This window comes from Chenopodium album, chromosome 9, assembly GCF_948465745.1.
Source record: "Chenopodium album chromosome 9, dcCheAlbu1.1, whole genome shotgun sequence".
NCBI lineage: Eukaryota > Viridiplantae > Streptophyta > Magnoliopsida > Caryophyllales > Amaranthaceae > Chenopodium > Chenopodium album.
Window position 1 is genome coordinate 29724926 of NC_137842.1, and position 19258 is coordinate 29744183.

At 40.3% G+C, this 19258-nt stretch overlaps 1 protein-coding gene and 1 non-coding gene across 4 annotated transcripts; both read left to right on the forward strand.

The window, feature by feature from the left end:
* Positions 1-578: 578 nt before the first annotated feature.
* LOC145560930 (small nucleolar RNA R71) lies at positions 579-686 on the forward strand. The gene has a single exon (XR_014093521.1). It is a non-coding gene; the product is annotated as a small nucleolar RNA R71 (small nucleolar RNA).
* Positions 687-3607: 2921 nt separating this feature from the next.
* On the forward strand, positions 3608-17887 carry LOC145559693 (uncharacterized). 3 transcript variants are annotated; one of them, XM_081621052.1, is made up of 4 exons: positions 3608-3714; positions 4143-4416; positions 16799-17045; positions 17597-17887. In XM_081621052.1, the coding sequence occupies exons 2-3, from the start codon at positions 4164-4166 to the stop codon at positions 17035-17037; spliced, it is 492 nt and encodes a 163-aa protein (XP_081477178.1). In that variant the 5' UTR covers positions 3608-3714; positions 4143-4163; the 3' UTR covers positions 17038-17045; positions 17597-17887. The 3 variants fall into 3 exon arrangements, with proteins under 3 accessions (XP_081477178.1, XP_081477177.1, XP_081477176.1); XM_081621051.1 differs by having other exon boundaries at positions 17605-17887; XM_081621050.1 differs by lacking the exon at positions 17597-17887 and having other exon boundaries at positions 16799-17132.
* Positions 17888-19258: the final 1371 nt, after the last annotated feature.

Below are 19258 nucleotides of genomic sequence, written 5' to 3' on the forward strand. Positions count from 1 at the left end.
CTTGGATAGCTTCCTCTTGGGTTTTGGGGTTGAGATGGAGGTAGATTTTGATATTGAGGGTTGTAGTTTTAGGAAGGTTGATCTTGTTGGTTCCATTGTTGAGGTTGAGGTACAAACCCGGGTGGTGGTTGTCTCCAAGCTACTCCACCGCCGCTTCTTCTAAATCCCTCTTGCCTTGTGTTGTATGCCGCTACATGCTCGGGGCTTAAACCTTCACAATAGGATTTATCATGGTTCGTTCCTCCACAATTTTGACAAGAGAAAGAGTTAACTTGAGAGGAGCTTGCTCCACCGCTTGAACTTGCATTCACACTCGTGTTCAACTTGGAAAGCCCTTTTGTTAGTTGATCAATTTGATGTTGTAATTGATCAACTTTCTCCAATTCGTAAATACCACCTTTATTTGGAGCATTTCTTCTTCGGCCCCCCCAAGAGTAATTCTTTGCTACCTCTTCTATTGTGGCTTCAACTTGATTTTGAGGGATTTTGATTAATTGACCACCCGCCCCCGCATCCAAATTGGCTCTTGACATGGGCTCCAATCCGTCGTAGAAAAACCGCATGAGCAACCCTTGATTGTACTCATGGTGGGGACATGCTTGTACCAACTCTTTGAATCTCTCCCATGCTTCACCAAGACTTTCATCGGCTTCTTGCTCAAATGATGCGATTTTCCTTCTCATTTCGGCGGTCTTCTCCTCGGAGATAAATCGCTTCAAGAACGTCTTTACCACCTCCCTCCATGTTGTGAGAGTGTTAGGCTTTACTTGCTTTAGCCATTTCTTTGCTCGTCCGGTGAGATATTGCCGGAAAAGGTGCATACGAATGTAGTCTTGACTCACTTCATTGGTTTGCATCATTGCGCACAATTCAAGGAATCGGTCCAAATGTTCAATAGGGTCCTCACTTGCACTTCCGGAAAATTGCTCCGATTGGACCATTCTAGTATATTGTGGATGGATTGAGAAGTTGGTTTCCGTGACGGGTAGCAAAATCCCTCCCGTGAGCTCATAATCCTCCGGATTTCCGAACTCATGAAACAAAACATCATTTTCTTGTCCCGCCATTGATTCGCTTGGTGAACTTGAAGAGTAAGTATCACTCTCACTATCAACTATATCACCAAAACCTCTTCCCTCGTCTTGATAAAGCCTACGGACTTGTCTCAAGGTTCGGTTGATCTCGTGGTCAATTTGATGTGAGGGTGCTCCTTGAGACCTCCTAAGCATTCACCAAAGCTAAGCAAACAATTATCAATGACAAGGATGATAAAACAAATAAAACAAAAAGGAAAGAAAGTAAAATGACTCTAACAAAAGCAATAATAGACGCTAAACAAGCCGCTTCCCCGGCAACGGTGCCAAAATTTGATCGAAGGTTAGATAGGTCGTTAAGCTACTACCCTAATCAAATTAATCATTTATAATACCTAAACCTACACTAAACTAGTTAGTGGCAAGTAAAGGGTCGAATCACTAGGGAAGCACACTAATTCAACATCAATAATCACTAATGCAAGAGTGAAAAGGGGATTGTTTTTGTTGGTTTTGTTGAGTAAGAACACTAAAACTACAAATAAGCAAGAAAATGATGATTAAAATCAAGGGAAAATGACGCTAGGGATACGGGGGTGTCCAATATGATTAGAAAGAGGGGAATAATGGTGATTATCATGAAACACATGCCAAAGAATGCAAGATTCTACCTAAACAATTCATTCTCATGCAATAGTCTAGGCAAATCAATGAAAGAGGTCTACACTAATAAGGACCATTCTCATGCATCCTATTAGTTACAATAAAATCAAGAGAATAAAGAAGCACAATCGATAAAAACTCCACTTTAATAACTCATTCTCATGCAATCATTAAAATAGATATGATCTTAATCTAGTTCAAATCACTCTCATGCATTTAAACTAGAAAACATCAAATAGAGTGCAACAATAATCTCAAGCTATTAAAAATCATGTCTTTCATTAATTTATGGCATTAGTTCAATCCAACCATCATCATTCATCCAATATCAACTCATATCTTCCACCCCCTTCCCCTAGATAAAAGTTTAGCCTAGAGAAGGGAGATTAAACATAATATCAAAACTAGAAATAAAGTCAAGAAACTCAAAACAAAACATGATTAAAATCAATGAAATCAATAACAACTAGATGAACTAATAAGAATAACAAGAATAAGTAACAATAAAACAAATAAATAAAACTAAAGGAAAGGATAAGAGATTACTAAAGAAAGGATTAATGAAAGATGAAAACTTGGATTCTTGCTTGATTGATTGAATATTAAAACTTGAGAAAAGTTGAATACAATAAAGGATGCTTGAATAACAATCTACTTTCTCTCTCTAGATTAGGCTAATATTATATGGAATTAGTACTAAGTGTCCTCTATTACAAAGAGTCCCGTATATATATATGTGGCTCCCCCCAAAAGAAAGAAACTTGGGCAACAAGGCGCAAGGAAATCAGAAACCCAGCAGTGCGCGCCCGCGCAGTAGAAGTGTGCGCCCTCTCAGCATAGTGCGCGGCCGCAACTTTGAGGGTACGGAGAAATCAAGCGCGCCCGCACAGTAAACATGCGCGCTCACGCAGCAGGTCGCGCGCCCGCACAGAAGCCGCACAATAGGTCGCGCAAACTCTCTGGTCTAGCTCTGTTCTTCAGCCTGGCTGCGCGGGTTCTGACAGGGCTGCGCGCCCGCACAGCCAAGGGTGCGCGCCCGCGTAGCAGTCGCCCAGCATCCCACGCAGAACAGTTTGCTTGACTCCTTGAAATCCTCTTTCTTTCGGCACAAAATACCTACAAAACAAAAGCATGGAAATCAAAATAAAGAGAAGGCGAGAAGACTAAGAAAAGGGAAGATGAAGGAGAAACGAAAGGAGGAAACAAAACTAGGTAAAAATGCTTAGAAAAAGGGCCAAACAAGTGCAAATGAGGGGAGAATCCTTAGAGAAAAAGGATAAAAGAGTGGCATAAATGCCACTCATCATGCATCTCCTTGCCTCCCTCCAATGTCCCCTACAATTTAGTCTTCCCTTGCCCACATAAAGAACTCACAGAGCCTACACTTATAATAGGGCCTTCTAGGATTCGATATTGAGTTCAAAAACCTAATATCTGCATATCTTGGTGGTTGAAAATTGCAGTTCATGCCTCTGAACAAAGCACCTTCACAACTGATGCTCCTTGAAGATGCATCCCTACCAAAAGAAGCCATTGCAGTGTATGAGTTTAAAAGAGGAATGAAGAGAAGAGAAGAGGGGAATTCTAAAGAAGCCAAGATTATAAATAGGAGACAGAGGAAAGAGGGAAAAATCGGAAAAAAAAAAAAGGGAGGGAAAAAGAAACAGAATTTTGGAGGGAGTTTTTGGGGTAGGGGCATTTCAGTATTTTCATCTGCCAAATCCATTAAACCAGCCAAATACCCTAAGTTAACGTTTTATTCATGTAATGATTACTGTAGCAATTAGGTGGAAATATTAGGTGCACCGCTGATAATGAAAACATAATGAGGTGCACCATTGATAAAAGTCAGATTTTTGAGGGTACCAGTTATAAAATCCCAATATTTAATAACGAAGAGAGTAAAATTGTTAACCTATTTGTATTCATCTCGAAAGTCCTGACTTTTTGACTACTATTCAGTTCATCTAGCGGTTTTCCTATCTCCACCGGACTCCTGGGCTCTTGGCTAATTCAGGTTCTCCCTCTCCCTTTTCATCTCTTACTTATTAATTTCTTACTTTTTAACTGTTTCGACGAATTAATTCATCGGTTCTTCCATTTTGTTAAAGAATACGAAGTAGTATAAATTTAATTTCATGAGTTATTTTATTTATTTATTTTTTTTTATTATTTTTTTTTTTTGGCTTTTGCATTTTAGAATTTTTTTACAATAAGTGTCTGCTACTATTTTTGAATTCGTAATTTCACTTTTAAGTCCCATTTCCATTAAGGGTTCCTCAATTATGATACATTTTGAGCCAATTCATTAGCTTTGGCATGTCTGAATGCTCCAATTTGATTAGTTTTTTTTTTTTTTTTCCGAATTTTTATTTTGTAAAAATGATTTTTTTTTAATTGTTAATGCTAATAACTCATGCTTTGAAAGTATAATTATTTTGTCAGTTACATCAATAAAAGTGAAAGATGGCAATGTTAGCTGAAGGGGTGATTACAGAGCTGAATAGGAAATCACCCAATTACTCAAAAATAGTGGAGGAAGTAGTGAAAATGGAGAAGAAGATATTCCCTAAACACGAGTCATTATCGAAATCGTTCGATGATGAACTTAGAAAAAAGAATGCTGGATTGCTATATGCTTATGTTAATGGTGAAGTTGCTGGCTATGCTATGTACTCCTGGCCGACATCGTTACTAGCTCTCATCACTAAGCTTGCAGGTTCTAGTTTATCCCTCTTTTGGCAAATTACTTTTTTCTTTTCTTTTCTTTCCTTTCTTACATTATATCTGTGAACATGATTTTGTTAAATGGAGCATGACTAAACTGCTTGACTAATTTGTTTTGGTTTCTATTCATGTTGTATTAGCTTATTTGCTTTGATGTTGCTTTCTTATGTGTGATTGGTTGCTCTTGTGGTTGTCCGAGCATTGCTTAAGTTAGAAGTTCGGTGTCATCTGATTGATTTTGAAAGGTGTCGTTATGGTCATCTTGTACCTGTGTTAGAATCCAACCTCTTGATTATGTATTCTCCTTTATTTTCTTTGTATTTTCCCTTATGTATTGTTTCTTAAGTCTTTCTTTTTATTTTCTAGGCTCTAGGGAGAATTATTGTGTTACTGTCATTTCAACGTTCACTTGTATTTCTCTAGTAATACTATATAAAGCTCTTTAGGGAGCGAATGGTTATTGAATCTAAGCTCCCTACCCCGTTGCTATTGCTTTAAGACTTGTGTGTTGTTTAAGCCTTTATAGATAGTGTGCTTGCCTTGTTTTAAAGCATCCCCACCAAACCAAGAGACCCAAGATACACTTTCATCTCGTCGGTTCCGCTTGTGCCCGCTTCGAAGTATCGGCCGTCACAAGCCCCGACTCCGCACTCGTTGTCATCGTGTGCCCTTTTAAGACACCTTTGGTCCGTGTTGCTGTGTGCTCGCGAACCTCCCTTAAGTTAGGCTTGCGTCCTTGTCGTCAATAGACAAGCGCGCGCCGCACGATCCAGTGTCAAAACACTCGGACCGTGACAGTTGGTATCAGAGCCGAGCTTGCCGCAGATATGGCAGAAGAAGGAGAGATGCATGAATATACAATTGAGGAACGACTTGCTTGGCTTGAAGGCAAGTCCGAACATTGGGCGATGCTCGAAGAAAGGTTGCCCAAGCTCGAGGATATTGTGATAAAACAAGCCGAACAAATGGAGAGGCTTGCAGCAACAGTGGATGGGTTAACGGAGCAGCTTAACTTCGTGCAAAACGTTGCTGATGAAGCACAAGACAAATGTGCCACCCTAATGCGTGCCCAGAGAGGGCTCGGGGGAAGTGGAGGTGCCAAGATTAAACCTCCCAAACCTCGAACCTTTAATGGCACGAGAGATTCAAAGGAAGTCGATAACTTCATCTTCGATATGGAGCAATACTTCCGCGTCTGTCAGTTGGAGAGTGAGTTACAAGTCGATACCGCCACTATGTATTTGGTGGATGATGCAAAGCTTTGGTGGCGCACCAAGTATGCCGACATCCAAGCTAAGAGGACGTCGGTAGATACTTGGGAGGATCTAAAGAAAGAGCTTATGGCCCAATTTTATCCCGAGAATACCGAGTTTGTTGCTCGCACCAAGCTCGCCGCTTTACAGCATAAGGGTTCTATTCGGGAGTATGTCAAAGAATTTTCAGCGTGCATGTTGGAGATCCACAACATGTCGGAGGAAGATCGTCTATTTAATTTTGTGCGCGGTCTGAAGGAATGGGCCCAAAGGGAAATTTGGCGCCAGAAGATTGATACCTTATCGGGAGCCATCGCCGCAGCTGAAAGGTTGATGGACTACTCGTCAGAGAAAGGGCAAGGTTTGAAGAAAGGGAATAGTGGTCCGACACCGAACCCTCCTAGAAACTCGGGATATGGTTCACAAGTGAGCTCCAACAACTCAAACAATAGATATAACAGGAGTGGGGGAGAAGACTCTCGGAAGAGTGGAGCTTCTTCCTTCTCTAGTAAAGGAAGCACACCTAGTTCATCTTCGGCAGCCAGGCCATTGACGTGTATCCTTTGTCGGGGACCGCACAAGTGGTTTGAATGTCGACACAAGGGAGAAATTGACAACCTCCAAAAGAAACTTTCCTCGATGTCCTTAGAAGCGGCGGAGGTTGAAGAAGCTGATGAGATAGAACCCAGTGAAGGGGAACATTCAAGATTGGGTGCCATTCGTATGATGTGTGCTATGGAAAGAGAGGCCTCTGAAGGCCAACCCAAAAACTCTGAGTTGATGTATGTGAAGGTGTTGGTAAATGGCAAGGAAGCTCAAGCCATGGTGGATACAGGTGCTACCCACAACTTCATTTCAGAAAAGGAGGCAAAAAGACTGGGGTTGAAGCTACTACCAGAAGGAGGTAGTATGAAAGCGGTAAATTCGGCTGCCAAACCAATCCACGGCGTTGCTAAGAGAGTGACAATGAAGCTAGGAGATTGGAGCGGACAGGTGGACTTTACCGTGGCGCCCATGGATGACTTCAGCTTGGTGCTCGGCATGGACTTCTTACACTCTAGCAAGGCAGTTCCGATGCCGCACCTTAGATCTATACTTGTGCCCGGGCAACAACCATGTCTCCTCAGAACCTGCAATCCGGGAAAAGGGCCGAAAGGGCCCCTCCTTTCAGCAATGCAATTAGAGAAGGGGTTGAAGAGGAACGAGCCCACGTTTCTCGCAACTCTGTCCGCTAAGGAAGATGAAGTAAGCGGAGACCTTCCTCCTGCCCTTGCTGAGCTTCTAGCAGAATTCCAGGACCTCCTCCCGAAAGATCTACCAAAAGTTCTCCCACCTAGAAGGGCGGTGGACCATGAGATTGAGCTAGTTCCAGGGGCGAAACCCCCAGCGCGAAGCCCTTATCGCATGGCTCCCCCGGAATTGGCTGAACTCCGGAAACAATTGGAGGACTTGCTCGAGTCAGGCTTCATCCGCCCATCAAAGGCTCCTTACGGGGCCCCTGTGCTCTTTCAGAAGAAACAAGATGGGAGTCTTCGATTGTGCATCGACTACCGAGCATTGAATAAGGTTACGGTGCGCAATCACTACCCTATTCCTTTGGTGGCGGATCTGTTCGATCAGTTAGGGGATGCAGTGTATTTCACCAAGCTAGACTTGAAGTCTGGGTACCACCAAGTTCGCATTGCCGAAGGGGATGAACCAAAAACTGCTTGTGTGACAAGATACGGGGCGTACGAATGGCTAGTCATGCCCTTCGGATTGACGAATGCGCCCGCTACATTCTGTACTCTGATGAACCAAGTATTCCGAGAATACTTAGATAAGTTTGTGGTTGTGTACCTTGATGACATTGTTGTTTACAGCAAGACTTTTGAAGAGCACCTCGAGCACCTCAGATTGGTCTTCGAGAAGTTGAGAGAACATCACCTGTTTGTGAAGAGAGAAAAGTGTGCCTTTGCGCAAGAAGAAGTCGGGTTTCTTGGGCATTTTGTGGGGAAGGGTCGATTGAGGATGGACCCGAAGAAGATATGTGCTGTTCGCGATTGGCAAGATCCCAAGAACCCCTCCGAACTGCGATCCTTTCTGGGATTAGCGAACTACTATAGAAGATTTATCAAGGGATACTCAGAGATCGCAAGTCCGCTCACCGATCTATTGAGGAAAGAAAGTCGTTGGGAATGGTCAGGCCCACAGAAGGAAGCTTTTCAGAAGTTGAAAGAAGCAGTGGTGAAGGAGCCGGTCCTTGCCCTTCCAGACATCACCAAACCATTTGTGGTTGAGACGGATGCTTCAGATTTTGCTCTAGGAGGAGTGCTTCTCCAGGAAGGGCATCCCATAGCATTCGAAAGCAGGAAGTTAAATAACGCTGAGAGGAGGTATGCGGCACAGGAAAAGGAGCTACTCGCCATTGTGCACTGTCTAAGAGGATGGAGACACTATTTGTTGGGATCAAAGTTCACCGTCCGCACAGACAACACCGCGGCGAGTCACTTTCTCACCCAACCCAAGCTGACAGGAAAACAAGCTCGGTGGCAAGAGGCCTTAGCCGACTTCGACGTGGAGTTCACCTATAGAATGGGGTCCAGCAACAGAGTGGCGGATGCCCTGAGTAGGCGTGCCGACCTTGCTGCAATGTACAAGCTAGCGCCAATGAATGCAAGCAGCATTGCCACGTCCGTGAGAGATCAAGTGCGAGCCTACCTCCCAGATGATCCGATGACAAAGACCATAACGAAGTTGATTGAAGAAGGGAAGACTAGACGCTTCTGGTTGGACGACGGACTTATCTTCACTAAAGGGACAAAGCTTTTCATCCCTAAAGCAGGAGGATTGAGAAAAATGTTGCTGAAGGAATGCCATGACACGCTATGGGCGGGACACCCAGGCTGGCAGAGAACCCTCAGTCTACTCGCGATGGGGTACTACTGGCCAGGAATGAAGGAAGATGTGATGAGCTACACCAAAACTTGCCTTGTGTGCCAGCAAGACAAGGTTGACAGACAAAAACCCGGAGGTCTCCTAGAACCCCTCCCAGTTCCCACTCGACCTTGGGAGAGTGTGTCAATGGACTTCATTAGCGGCCTTCCGAAGGTGGACCAGTTCTCTTCTATCATGGTGGTGATAGACAGGTTCTCCAAATATGCAACGTTCGTGCCCATGCAGAAGGCTTGTGGTGCAGAAGAAACGGCGTCGCTCTTCTTTAAACATATTGTGAAGTACTGGGGATTGCCGAAGAGCATAGTGAGCGACCGGGATACCAGATTCACGAGCATATTTTGGTCTGAGCTATTCCAAATGATGGGGTCTGATCTCAACATGTCGTCAAGCCACCACCCTCAATCCGATGGACAGACGGAGAGATTCAATGGGCTTCTTGAAGAATACTTGCGTCACTTTGTGAGCGCTAATCAGAAAGATTGGGTGAGACTTTTGGATGTCGCACAACTTTGCTTCAACGCTCAAAGGAGCTCTTCCTCCAACAAAAGCCCCTTTGAGCTGATCATGGGTCAACAACCTCTCCTTCCGCACACAGTGGCTGATTGGGAAGGTGGAAGGAGTGCTCAAGCTCGGGAGTTTACAAGAGAGTGGAAACAGAACACCGACATTGCAAAAGCCTACCTAGAGCGAGCTTCGCGTCGGATGAAGAAATGGGCTGATCAAAACAGAAGGCCGGTGGATTTTGCAGTTGGGGATATGGTGATGGTGAAGGTCTTACCAGAACAGTTGAAATTTCTAAGAGGCAGAGATCGTCGTCTGATTCGGAAATACGAAGGCCCCATCCGTATAACTAAACGGATTGGGAAGAATGCTTATAAGGTGGAACCGCCTGCGTGGATGAGGATTCACCCCGTCTTCCACGTTAGCCGTCTCAAACCTTATCATCCAGATCCCGAAGACAGCAACCGCAACGTGAGCTACCGCGCCAACATCAGGCCAAGAACAAGAGCCACTCCAGAAGACTGAAGCTGCTAGGATCCCTAGAGTATGTTTTGTAAGTCGACGAGGACGTCGACAGCTTAGGTGGGGGAGGATGTTAGAATCCAACCTCTTGATTATGTATTCTCCTTTATTTTCTTTGTATTTTCCCTTATGTATTGTTTCTTAAGTCTTTCTTTTTATTTTCTAGGCTCTAGGGAGAATTATTGTGTTACTGTCATTTCAACGTTCACTTGTATTTCTCTAGTAATACTATATAAAGCTCTTTAGGGAGCGAATGGTTATTGAATCTAAGCTCCCTACCCCGTTGCTATTGCTTTAAGACTTGTGTGTTGTTTAAGCCTTTATAGATATTGTGCTTGCCTTGTTTTAAAGCATCCCCACCAAACCAAGAGACCCAAGATACACTTTCATCTCGTCGGTTCCGCTTGTGCCCGCTTCGAAGTATCGGCTTGTCACAAGCCCCGACTCCGCACTCGTTGTCATCGTGTGCCCTTTTAAGACACCTTTGGTCCGTGTTGCTGTGTGCTCGCGAACCTCCCTTAAGTTAGGCTTGCGTCCTTGTCGTCAATAGACAAGCGCGCGCCGCACGATCCAGTGTCAAAACACTCGGACCGTGACAACCTGCCATTTGATTAGAAAATTGGAATTTAACTTTGAAGACATGAAATTTGTGGTAGTTATTGTATGATTATTGTTTCATTCATTGACAGAAACTCTAGGAAAATTAATGTGATGTAATGCACTAATGCTATCAAATTATACCCTTTTGAATAATTACGAGATTATTAGTTACCGGAGAAAACTTTTTTGCAGTACATCTACCTTATACTGTGATGATTAAAGCTGAATGCACTCTTTGTATGACTAACTATTGTAATTTGTGTACAAGGAAATCTAAGATAAACTTCTAGGTAGTATGTAGTATATCCTACACTGATTTTATCTTTGCACTGTTGCACATGATTTTTCTTCTTTCTAATCTGGTTGGTCTAAAAAATAAACTGAAAATATGAAGCCTATGTATATGATGGCCTGAGCCATGTATATAACAAAGACAATAAGTGTTTTCATGAAATAGCTTCAGTTGATACAAGACTGTCAATATATGGGAGACCTTTTTATACTAGATCTAAATTATATTTAGGATGATTCATGAGCTGATCTGTCATTAAAATGCTTGTTTAAGATGAACATATTATGAAATTATCATATTCAAGGATAGTATCATTAAACTCTTTCTTATAAGCGATCCTTGTTGCAAAACTAGTAGCTAAGGTCTCAGCTATTTTTACCCAAATATCCTCTGAGAATGTTGCAAGCAGCCCTAGAACACCAAAATATAGCTTAGATCATGCGAACGGTAACCTCAAAAACCTCAAACTTTTATTAGTTAGACAATTACAACATTGATCTCAATCTCAAATGCATTCTCCGAGTTGGTTATAATTTATATGGATTTGGTTTTCTTAATTATGAAAAAAATTAATTTATTAAATATGTACTTTGGCATAAGATTGCTTTCTTTACTGATCAAAACCATTGACGGATCAAAAGCAAAAGTTTGGGCTAAAATTATATGGACTAGCCTAGGCCACCACACCACCGCCCACCATTATTTTTCAATGACATTGATTAGCCTTTTGCTGCACCATCATTTAAGCACACCTGAGAGTGCAGAACTGCAAGCCTGCGACTGTCTTAGTGGAGGGATTTTCTTGTGTAACAACAGTCAATAAAAGTGTATATTGATGTATCTCATAAAAATGGAATGCTCTCAGTCTCTATTCCTAGCATCAGTTATTTATACTATAGAGTTAAGTCACTCAGGACAATTGCCAGATATAGGCTCTGTACTTTGGAGTGATATTTGTTTGACGATCTTTTCTTGATACATGAGTGCTTCCTCATGGTGTTGAAGGTGTTCACCTTCTTTATCATTTCCTTGTGCATCAAAGCTATAGGTACCTATAGCTCTCAAGGTTATGAGTTATGCTTTTTGTGCAATTATATACATCCCCCTTGAATCTTCAAAGTGCAAACTCCTGTTATTCTAACTCTTCCATAGTTCCATTGATATTTCAATTAGGATAGGAAATGTTTTGTGGAAACAATTTGTTTTCATCAAATAACAAATTGTCTTATTAGCTGTCGAATTAGAGTTCTCACCTAACATAGGGATTTTTATAGATGAAACATTGTGCCTATTTCAAGGCAAGTAATCAATGAGTAAAAGCAAGGTTTTTTAGATAGCTTGATTGTTAGCAGAAGTATGAAGATATATTTGTAATTACTTGTGTTACTTTAGGATGATTTCATCCTTAGTTTATTGGTACCTTATAATGAGGAATGACATTGAAGTCTCTTCAGCTGAACATGAGACTATAAGAGGTTTGCAAACAAACTCGTTAACTTTTTTAAAAGGAAAATTTGACATTTGCTACCAGCAAAAGAACCTTGGTTCACATTTGCTACCTGATTAATTTTTTATTTTACTTTTCTACCACCCAAATTCCAAAATTATAGTTATTGCTACCACTTAACATAATGCGTTAGGGTTCCATTGAGTGGGGCCCATTATTTCATTAAATAATAATTTAACTTATTAATTTATTTAAAAAAAGAATAAAAATTTTAAAAATAAATTCCCAGCCACTCTCCCCCTCCCCATGCCAACTCCTGTCGCCCGTGATGGCGCCCAAACGTTCCCCCAACGCCGTTGAACCCCACCTCCATAATTTTCCATACCCACGCTGCCCGAACCAACCTGAACGGGTGAAACAAAAACTCTGAAACCCGTTTAAGGTTGTTTCGGGGAATGATTTTAGGGTATGGGTGCCGTATTTTTGGTGGGGGGAGTGGAGGGGGGTCGATTCGGGGTGGGGAAAGGGGAGAGGGGCCGTTTCTATCGGGGGAATGGGTGTGGTGTCGGGTAGGGGGTTTTGTTAAAACCACCCTAAATGGATTATAGTGTTTCATTTTTACTCGTTTAGGGTGGTTTAAGAGCAGTGTTTATGGGGAAAGGGAGTGGGGTGGGGTCAGAAGACCGTTTAGGTGCCAGCGTTAATGGGGAAAGGGAGGTTGGAGGTGGCAGTGAGTGTGGCTAAATACGTAGCGTTAGCTGGAAGGTGGCAGTGAGGTGACTGGGGATGGAGGGGTGGTTGGAAGGTGGCACTAAGGTGGCTGGACGATGGTTGGGCCCCACTAACGAAAATAGTAACGGCATAAGTCAACAAGTAGTGATATCTACTACGTCTGTTTCTTATTATGTGCAACAAAGGAATATTTTATGTCTCACAAATAATACCCCTTTGTTGCACATAATAAGAAACGAAGGTAGTATAATTTTTGAATTTGTGTGGTAGCAAGATAAAATAAAAAAAATTAAACAGGTAGCAAACGTGATCCAAGGTTCTTTCGCTGATAGCAAATGTCAAAATTTCCTTTTTAAACTGCTGCCTAATTTGTTTAGTTGCACTTCTATTACAAGAGAGAGAGGGAGAGAGAGCGTCAAGTTGCCTAACCTCTCATATTGTTGGCTAAATCTTTCATATGATTTCAATATTTAGAATTTTTGACCATTGTAAAACTTTAATTTTTTCACAAGGCAGTGAATCACAAAAGGTGATGAATAAAAGATAGTATTTCAAAAATAATAAAATAATGTTGAAGTAAATTGATGGCTCTGAAAATACCATAACTCTAAATCGTTGAGAATGGAATTAGAAGAGAGATTTGAGGTCAATAAACTATGTTGAAAATGCTAATTTTAGGAGCTTTTAAAAGAGAGCTTTGTAGATGTAATTGTAAAATGACTATTCAATTCTAAATTTGTTCATTACTTCCTTATATTCAGGGTTCTCAAAGTTCTTCTGGGGTGTTTGATATGCGAGATTAAGAAGGTGGGAATGAGAATTTATATACCAACATAATGGATTCTATCCTAATTTATTCATTACTGCCATTCATTAAGAGTTCTCGATGGGGTGTTTGGTATGTGAGATTAAGAAGGTGGGAATGGGAATTTAGATACCAACATGATTAATTCTGTTGTTTGTTTTAAAAGAATTAGTAAATAAAGTCTCATTCAATCCCCACATTTCTAATACCTTGGAGAGGCTAGTAATTAGGGATGGGAATTAAGAGGGGTATGAAATGACCTAATTGCCATTAATGAGAAAGGGGAGGAGGAAGGAGGATAATATTAGTAAGGGCAATGATGTAATTTCTTAGAGTATATCAACATATTCCTAACAGCTACCAAACATAATAACAATGGATCATGGAATTATAACTCGGTCGTTCCGTTCTATAATGGCCGCTATGTAATGGGTTTGGGACAAACCGTTTCGAGAAAAGCCGTTATATAGCGGCACATTGAGAATCACACCCAACTCGCTGCAATGGCCGTTACCGTTTTATAACCGTTATATAATTGTGGCGGCCGTTAATCGATTTGCCCACAAAATTGATCCGATTCACCTAATTTTCTTATCTAAGGTTTGAAAATAAAACACTAAAAATTTGGAGCAGCACTCCTTGTAGCTGTGTGCCCTCCTACCGCGCTGGCAGCTTAAAAAATCATCTCCCTCATTTTATATGCCTGTTGTTGGTAATCTCTTAAGATAAGCTTTCATCTCCAAGTTAAATTACTCTAAAATGTTTTATGAATAAAAACATATGGTCATATGAAGTACGATCTTTGCTTATTAAGCGCACTTTTCTTCATTACTTGTTTAATCATCTTATAAATTTTTAGCAATGAACTTATCCAAATGTTGCTAAAAAAATCAAGTTTAATTTAATGCAAGAAACTATCATAATATGTAAGAAAACCAAACTTGAGCAACACCGACACACGCACGCAAACAAGACAAACGTGCTAAAATGTGTTAAAACTAACCATAAAACTATCAAAACTATGAAAACCAAACTAGGACCACCTCACAAAGAGTGATATAAATGTCACTCGTCAACAAAAATTTGGGCAAAATGTAACCTTACCTTCTCCTCCATTTCTTTCTTCCATTTCCTTCTTCACTCCCTTCCTTTTCTCTTCCACTTTGCTATCCACATAAACCATTATGTCATCTTTGCCAAAAACTATTAAGCTGTAGTGAATTTTCTGATCCAGTACAGACAGCCCAATCCCTCTACCAAAGCTTGAAACTATAACAATTCGTTGCAGCGCTACAGTGTGCCCCAGAGTATCTTTGAGGATAGTGCCGTCATTATCCTGTTCTTGGTTGACCTCCAGATTAGCTTGTTGTTACCATGTAATATGAAAATCCAATTTATCTGAGCTTGCACTAACCACTTCAAAAATAAAGGTGTTAAGTCCTTGTTTTCGTTTCCACACTAGGTCACAACAGTACAAGATACAATCCTTATCAATTGCTATTCTGAGTTTGTTCGTTCTACTATTGTGGTCTTGTTGATATGCCTCCCTCATAATCTAAGACTTCATTTATAACATTTTTGAGTTATGTGGTTCTTCTATCTCTACACAAGGTCTTCTTAGCTTCTCGTATGCAATTCTTAATTACCTACTTTGTTACAAAGTCCCATGTCTTCTGAGATGATCCTAATTGCCAGAACCTTATTCTCCAATCCCAACCATTTGTTAAAGCTAGCACAAATCAATTTGATCTTGAACTTATCTTTTATAATCTCTAAGGTCCACAAAAGTCATTTTTTAGCAGCATGCAGCCATATCCATGCTCCTCATTGCTCTCCTTAGAAAATTAACTTTGGTCCATCCTTAACGATTTTCTTTTTCACTTTTTGTTGACACATTTCCTCGCCAAAGGAACATTTTATTAACTGATTCATCTGTCCTAATAACTTTCATTGGTAGAGTAGTATTCTCAAGAAAGCTTGGATACAAGATAGCTTTAACTTAATTGATTCACTTAGCTACATCAGCAATGTCCAGACCCTAGCACATAGTTCTTGATGTATTGAGTTCACCCAAGGTTCAATGTACGATTTTGGTTGGGGATCATCTGTATCTTTGAAGAGCAACTAAGTTTATGTAAAACTCGTGATGCAACATGTAATGCAAAACCATAGGATTGGAACATTTGATCCTGACAAGATCTTAGGTTTTTGAAACACCCCGTACTGAACCAAACGATTTGTGTCAATTGAAATTCCTGTATAATATGGCCATATCGAAATGATGTAGCCGTATATTAATGCTTATGCATTTTTAACAAAAACAAGTTTATTAAATGCTTAGTTGTGAAGCATGGCTCTAAGTTTAACAAAAAAAATTAGAATGAAGTCACCACTAAGGGGAGATTCTGTTTACTTTTCTAATGTTGAATTTGTACTGCATTCTTCCAACGGGATTATGCTGCCTATGATATATCTGGACCAATAGATCCTGTCCATTTCATCGCTATTTGGTATCTTCTGAAAGAATGTTTTGCAATTGAACATTAATTTGAATATTCAATCTCATGAGATGGGGACTGTAATGGTGTAGGGGCTAGAAGATAAGGATATTTGTAGTTTTATGACAATTTGATATGACTGTAGTGTTGTTAGGGTTGTGTAATTTTGGTTGTAGGTGGATTGTAATGATTTTTGCTAGGTAGATTGTGGTCGTGGAATTATGTTGGTCGTTGTGTGATATGACAAAGGTGCAAATGTGTTAGCAATTGGCTGGTTGTTGTGGTTCCTGACTTCTTGTTTAGAGGAGTGCCATGGGTGCAAGGTTTTAGGTGGCAAGGGTAAATGAAGTAGTCATTTTAATATCATCTAGAAATGGTGAAATTAATTTGGAACAAAGGAAACATTTACTTTTTTTTGATGCATTTAACTTGTAACTTAGGTGTTTATTTTATACCGTGGTACGTGTTAAATAGTCTAAGTGTCCAACCCAGCTATTTTGTGTATTTATTACATGTTTATGTCAAGGGTCAAGTGTCCTGTCCATGTCCAAGTGTTAAGGATTGAAACTGAGGTGAAATGAAGAGTACGAGTAATGTAGCTATTATGTACTGTTATACGTATGCACTTTTTGATTTATAACTGAAAAAGCTTAATTGGACTTTTTTTTTTATTTTTTTTTTTTATTTTTTTTTTTTTTTTATTTTTTTTTTATTTTTATCCTTATGGGATTAAAGCTTTGATTGATTAATTGATTGAATTAAGATTTTTTTCTTTATTGAAAACTAGTGAAAGAGAATTATAGAAGACAAGGTTATGGGGAAGCAGTGCTTAGAGAAGCAATTCGAAAATGTCAAACTAGGAAGATACAGAGGATATCTCTTCATGTTGATCCTTGGAGAACTCCTGCCGTGGATCTTTACAAGAAACTTGGTTTCAAGATAGATTCTTTGGTAGCAAAGTACTATTCAGCTGACCGAGATGCGTATAGAATGTACTTGGATTTAAGCACCAGTGAATCAGTGTGAATTTTGTGGTAAGTGATTTTCAATGTGTTTTGATAAGGATTGTGTCGGGAAACATTATTCTTAATGCGAAAAGGTTTTGGTGCTTTTTCTCTGGCTTTTACATCTTAATTAGTGATTGATCATGGTTAAGTATTGGCGCATAGCTTCCATTTACAGCCAAGTAAATAGCAGCTATACGACAAAAGAGTGGTGATTTTTTTTTTTTTTTTTCCTAGTAGTACAATATTTGTACCACTATTACTATTAAAATAGCTTATACTCTATTAGTACATTAAAAATTCCACTGGAAGTATAATAGTACATTAAAAATACTACTATAGCAATAAAAAAATCTCAAAAACTATGTGAATTTACTAATTAACCCTCCTATATGCATCCTAAACATATAGGAGTTATGCGCCTAGTTGTACTCAATTGATCATGTGCTTTTTCTCCGGCTTTTACATTTGCATAACTCTGTTTTTCTGGTTAGAGCTTTTGTAATAAAATGAACTAGATTTTGCTTTTACATAAAAGATTTTATTTGCTTTTAACTAAGAGGCTTCCCTGGCAATGCGAGCAAAATAGAAGGCGAGTGAAGCACCGTTGAGTGGTCAATTAGAATATGCATAATGGAAGGATGACTGCAAAGGATTAAAGGAGTAACGAGATAATATTGCATCATTTGAACATTTGCCTTCAAGTGTGATCTTCACATAGAAAGGTAAAATGTATTTACGGTCATCCAATTCATAAGCATACCTTGGAAGGCTTGAGGAAATTCAAGTTTATCTCCTTGATAAACTTAGTTACAATATCAAGGGGTATTTTTTGTAAAAACGTAGTGATGTTGGGGTTATTTATGTAAATTCATCATTAACAAAAATTCAACTATGTTTAATGTCGTTTTTTTTACTTCGATATCAATTGTTCAAGAAAATATCTTCAAAATGTAGTTTGATTAAAGTTACACAACTGCCAAATCCAAATGAGAAACCTTCGGTTGATGTAACGTACCACCCCCTTTTTCTCTCTAATTCTCGTCCCTATCCCTTCATCGCTTCCTCCGTCCCCCTTTTTCCCAGCCACTGCTTGCCGGTGACTAGCGCGCCTGAGCTCAATCCTTCTGTCTGCCTTTAATTTGTGTTTTTTTGGTCTGTTGGTGAAGATTACAGGGTTCCCTTTCGATGGTTCGGTTTATTTGGTACATTGTTAAGTGTTTTGCGTCTTGCTTCAACAAATCAAGAACCAAAGGCTACTCTTAATGACGCCGTCGTAAGGAATTTCATTAATTAATTCCCGACGGTAAAGGCGAAGTTCAGGTAAGGGTTTCCTCGTGTATCCAAGGATATGTTCAGTGAAAGCTCTTTGCGTTGCCGTTGACGATTGTTCTTGCGGCTATTTCACCAAATGCAACTGAAAACTTTAAAAATTCACCAAATTCCATCGAACTTTTCAGAATTCACCAAATGCCACTTAGTTTTTAAATAATTCACCGAATGCCATTAATGATTGACAGAGTTTACTCCATTTGTCATCATGGCTTTAATCATGACACATGTGGACACATGTTAATCAGTTATTGGTTTAAAAAATATAAATAAAAATAAAATTAAAAAACTCTAAATCCTAACCCAACCCAGCCCCACCACCGTAACCACCTGCCAAAGCCAACCGACAACCTAAGCCAACCGCCATAATTCCTTAACCTCCCGTCGGAGCCCCTAACCTTATGTCGGAACCCGCTGGAACCCCCTGACGTCCCGCAGGAACCCCTTGACCCCATCAAAACCGTCAACTCCACTTAATCCCCCTTTCCTCCTCCCCAAAAACCACCACAACCATCTCACGCAATGCCCAAAACTCTGCCTACCCGACTACAGCACCCACACGCTGACCCACAAAACTCCGTTTACCCGACGACCCTTGCGCTGATCCCCACCCCAGCCCCCGCAATCACCTCACACACTAACACGACGCATCACCATATGGTTTGGTAGGTAGGTCAGGTGGGGTGCTAAAGGGTCGATCAGCCGTTTTTTGGTGGTTAAGGGGGTGGTCGACCGTTTTCCGGCGAAATAGGGGGAGGGGCTAGGGTTTGGCAGTGGTGGGAAGCCAAAATTTTGGGGTTTTTTTTTTATTTAATTTTTTGTTTTTCTTTTAATTTTTATGAATTCAAATAAATAGACTAATCATACATGTGTCATGATTAAACCCTAATGACTAACGGAGTTAACGACCG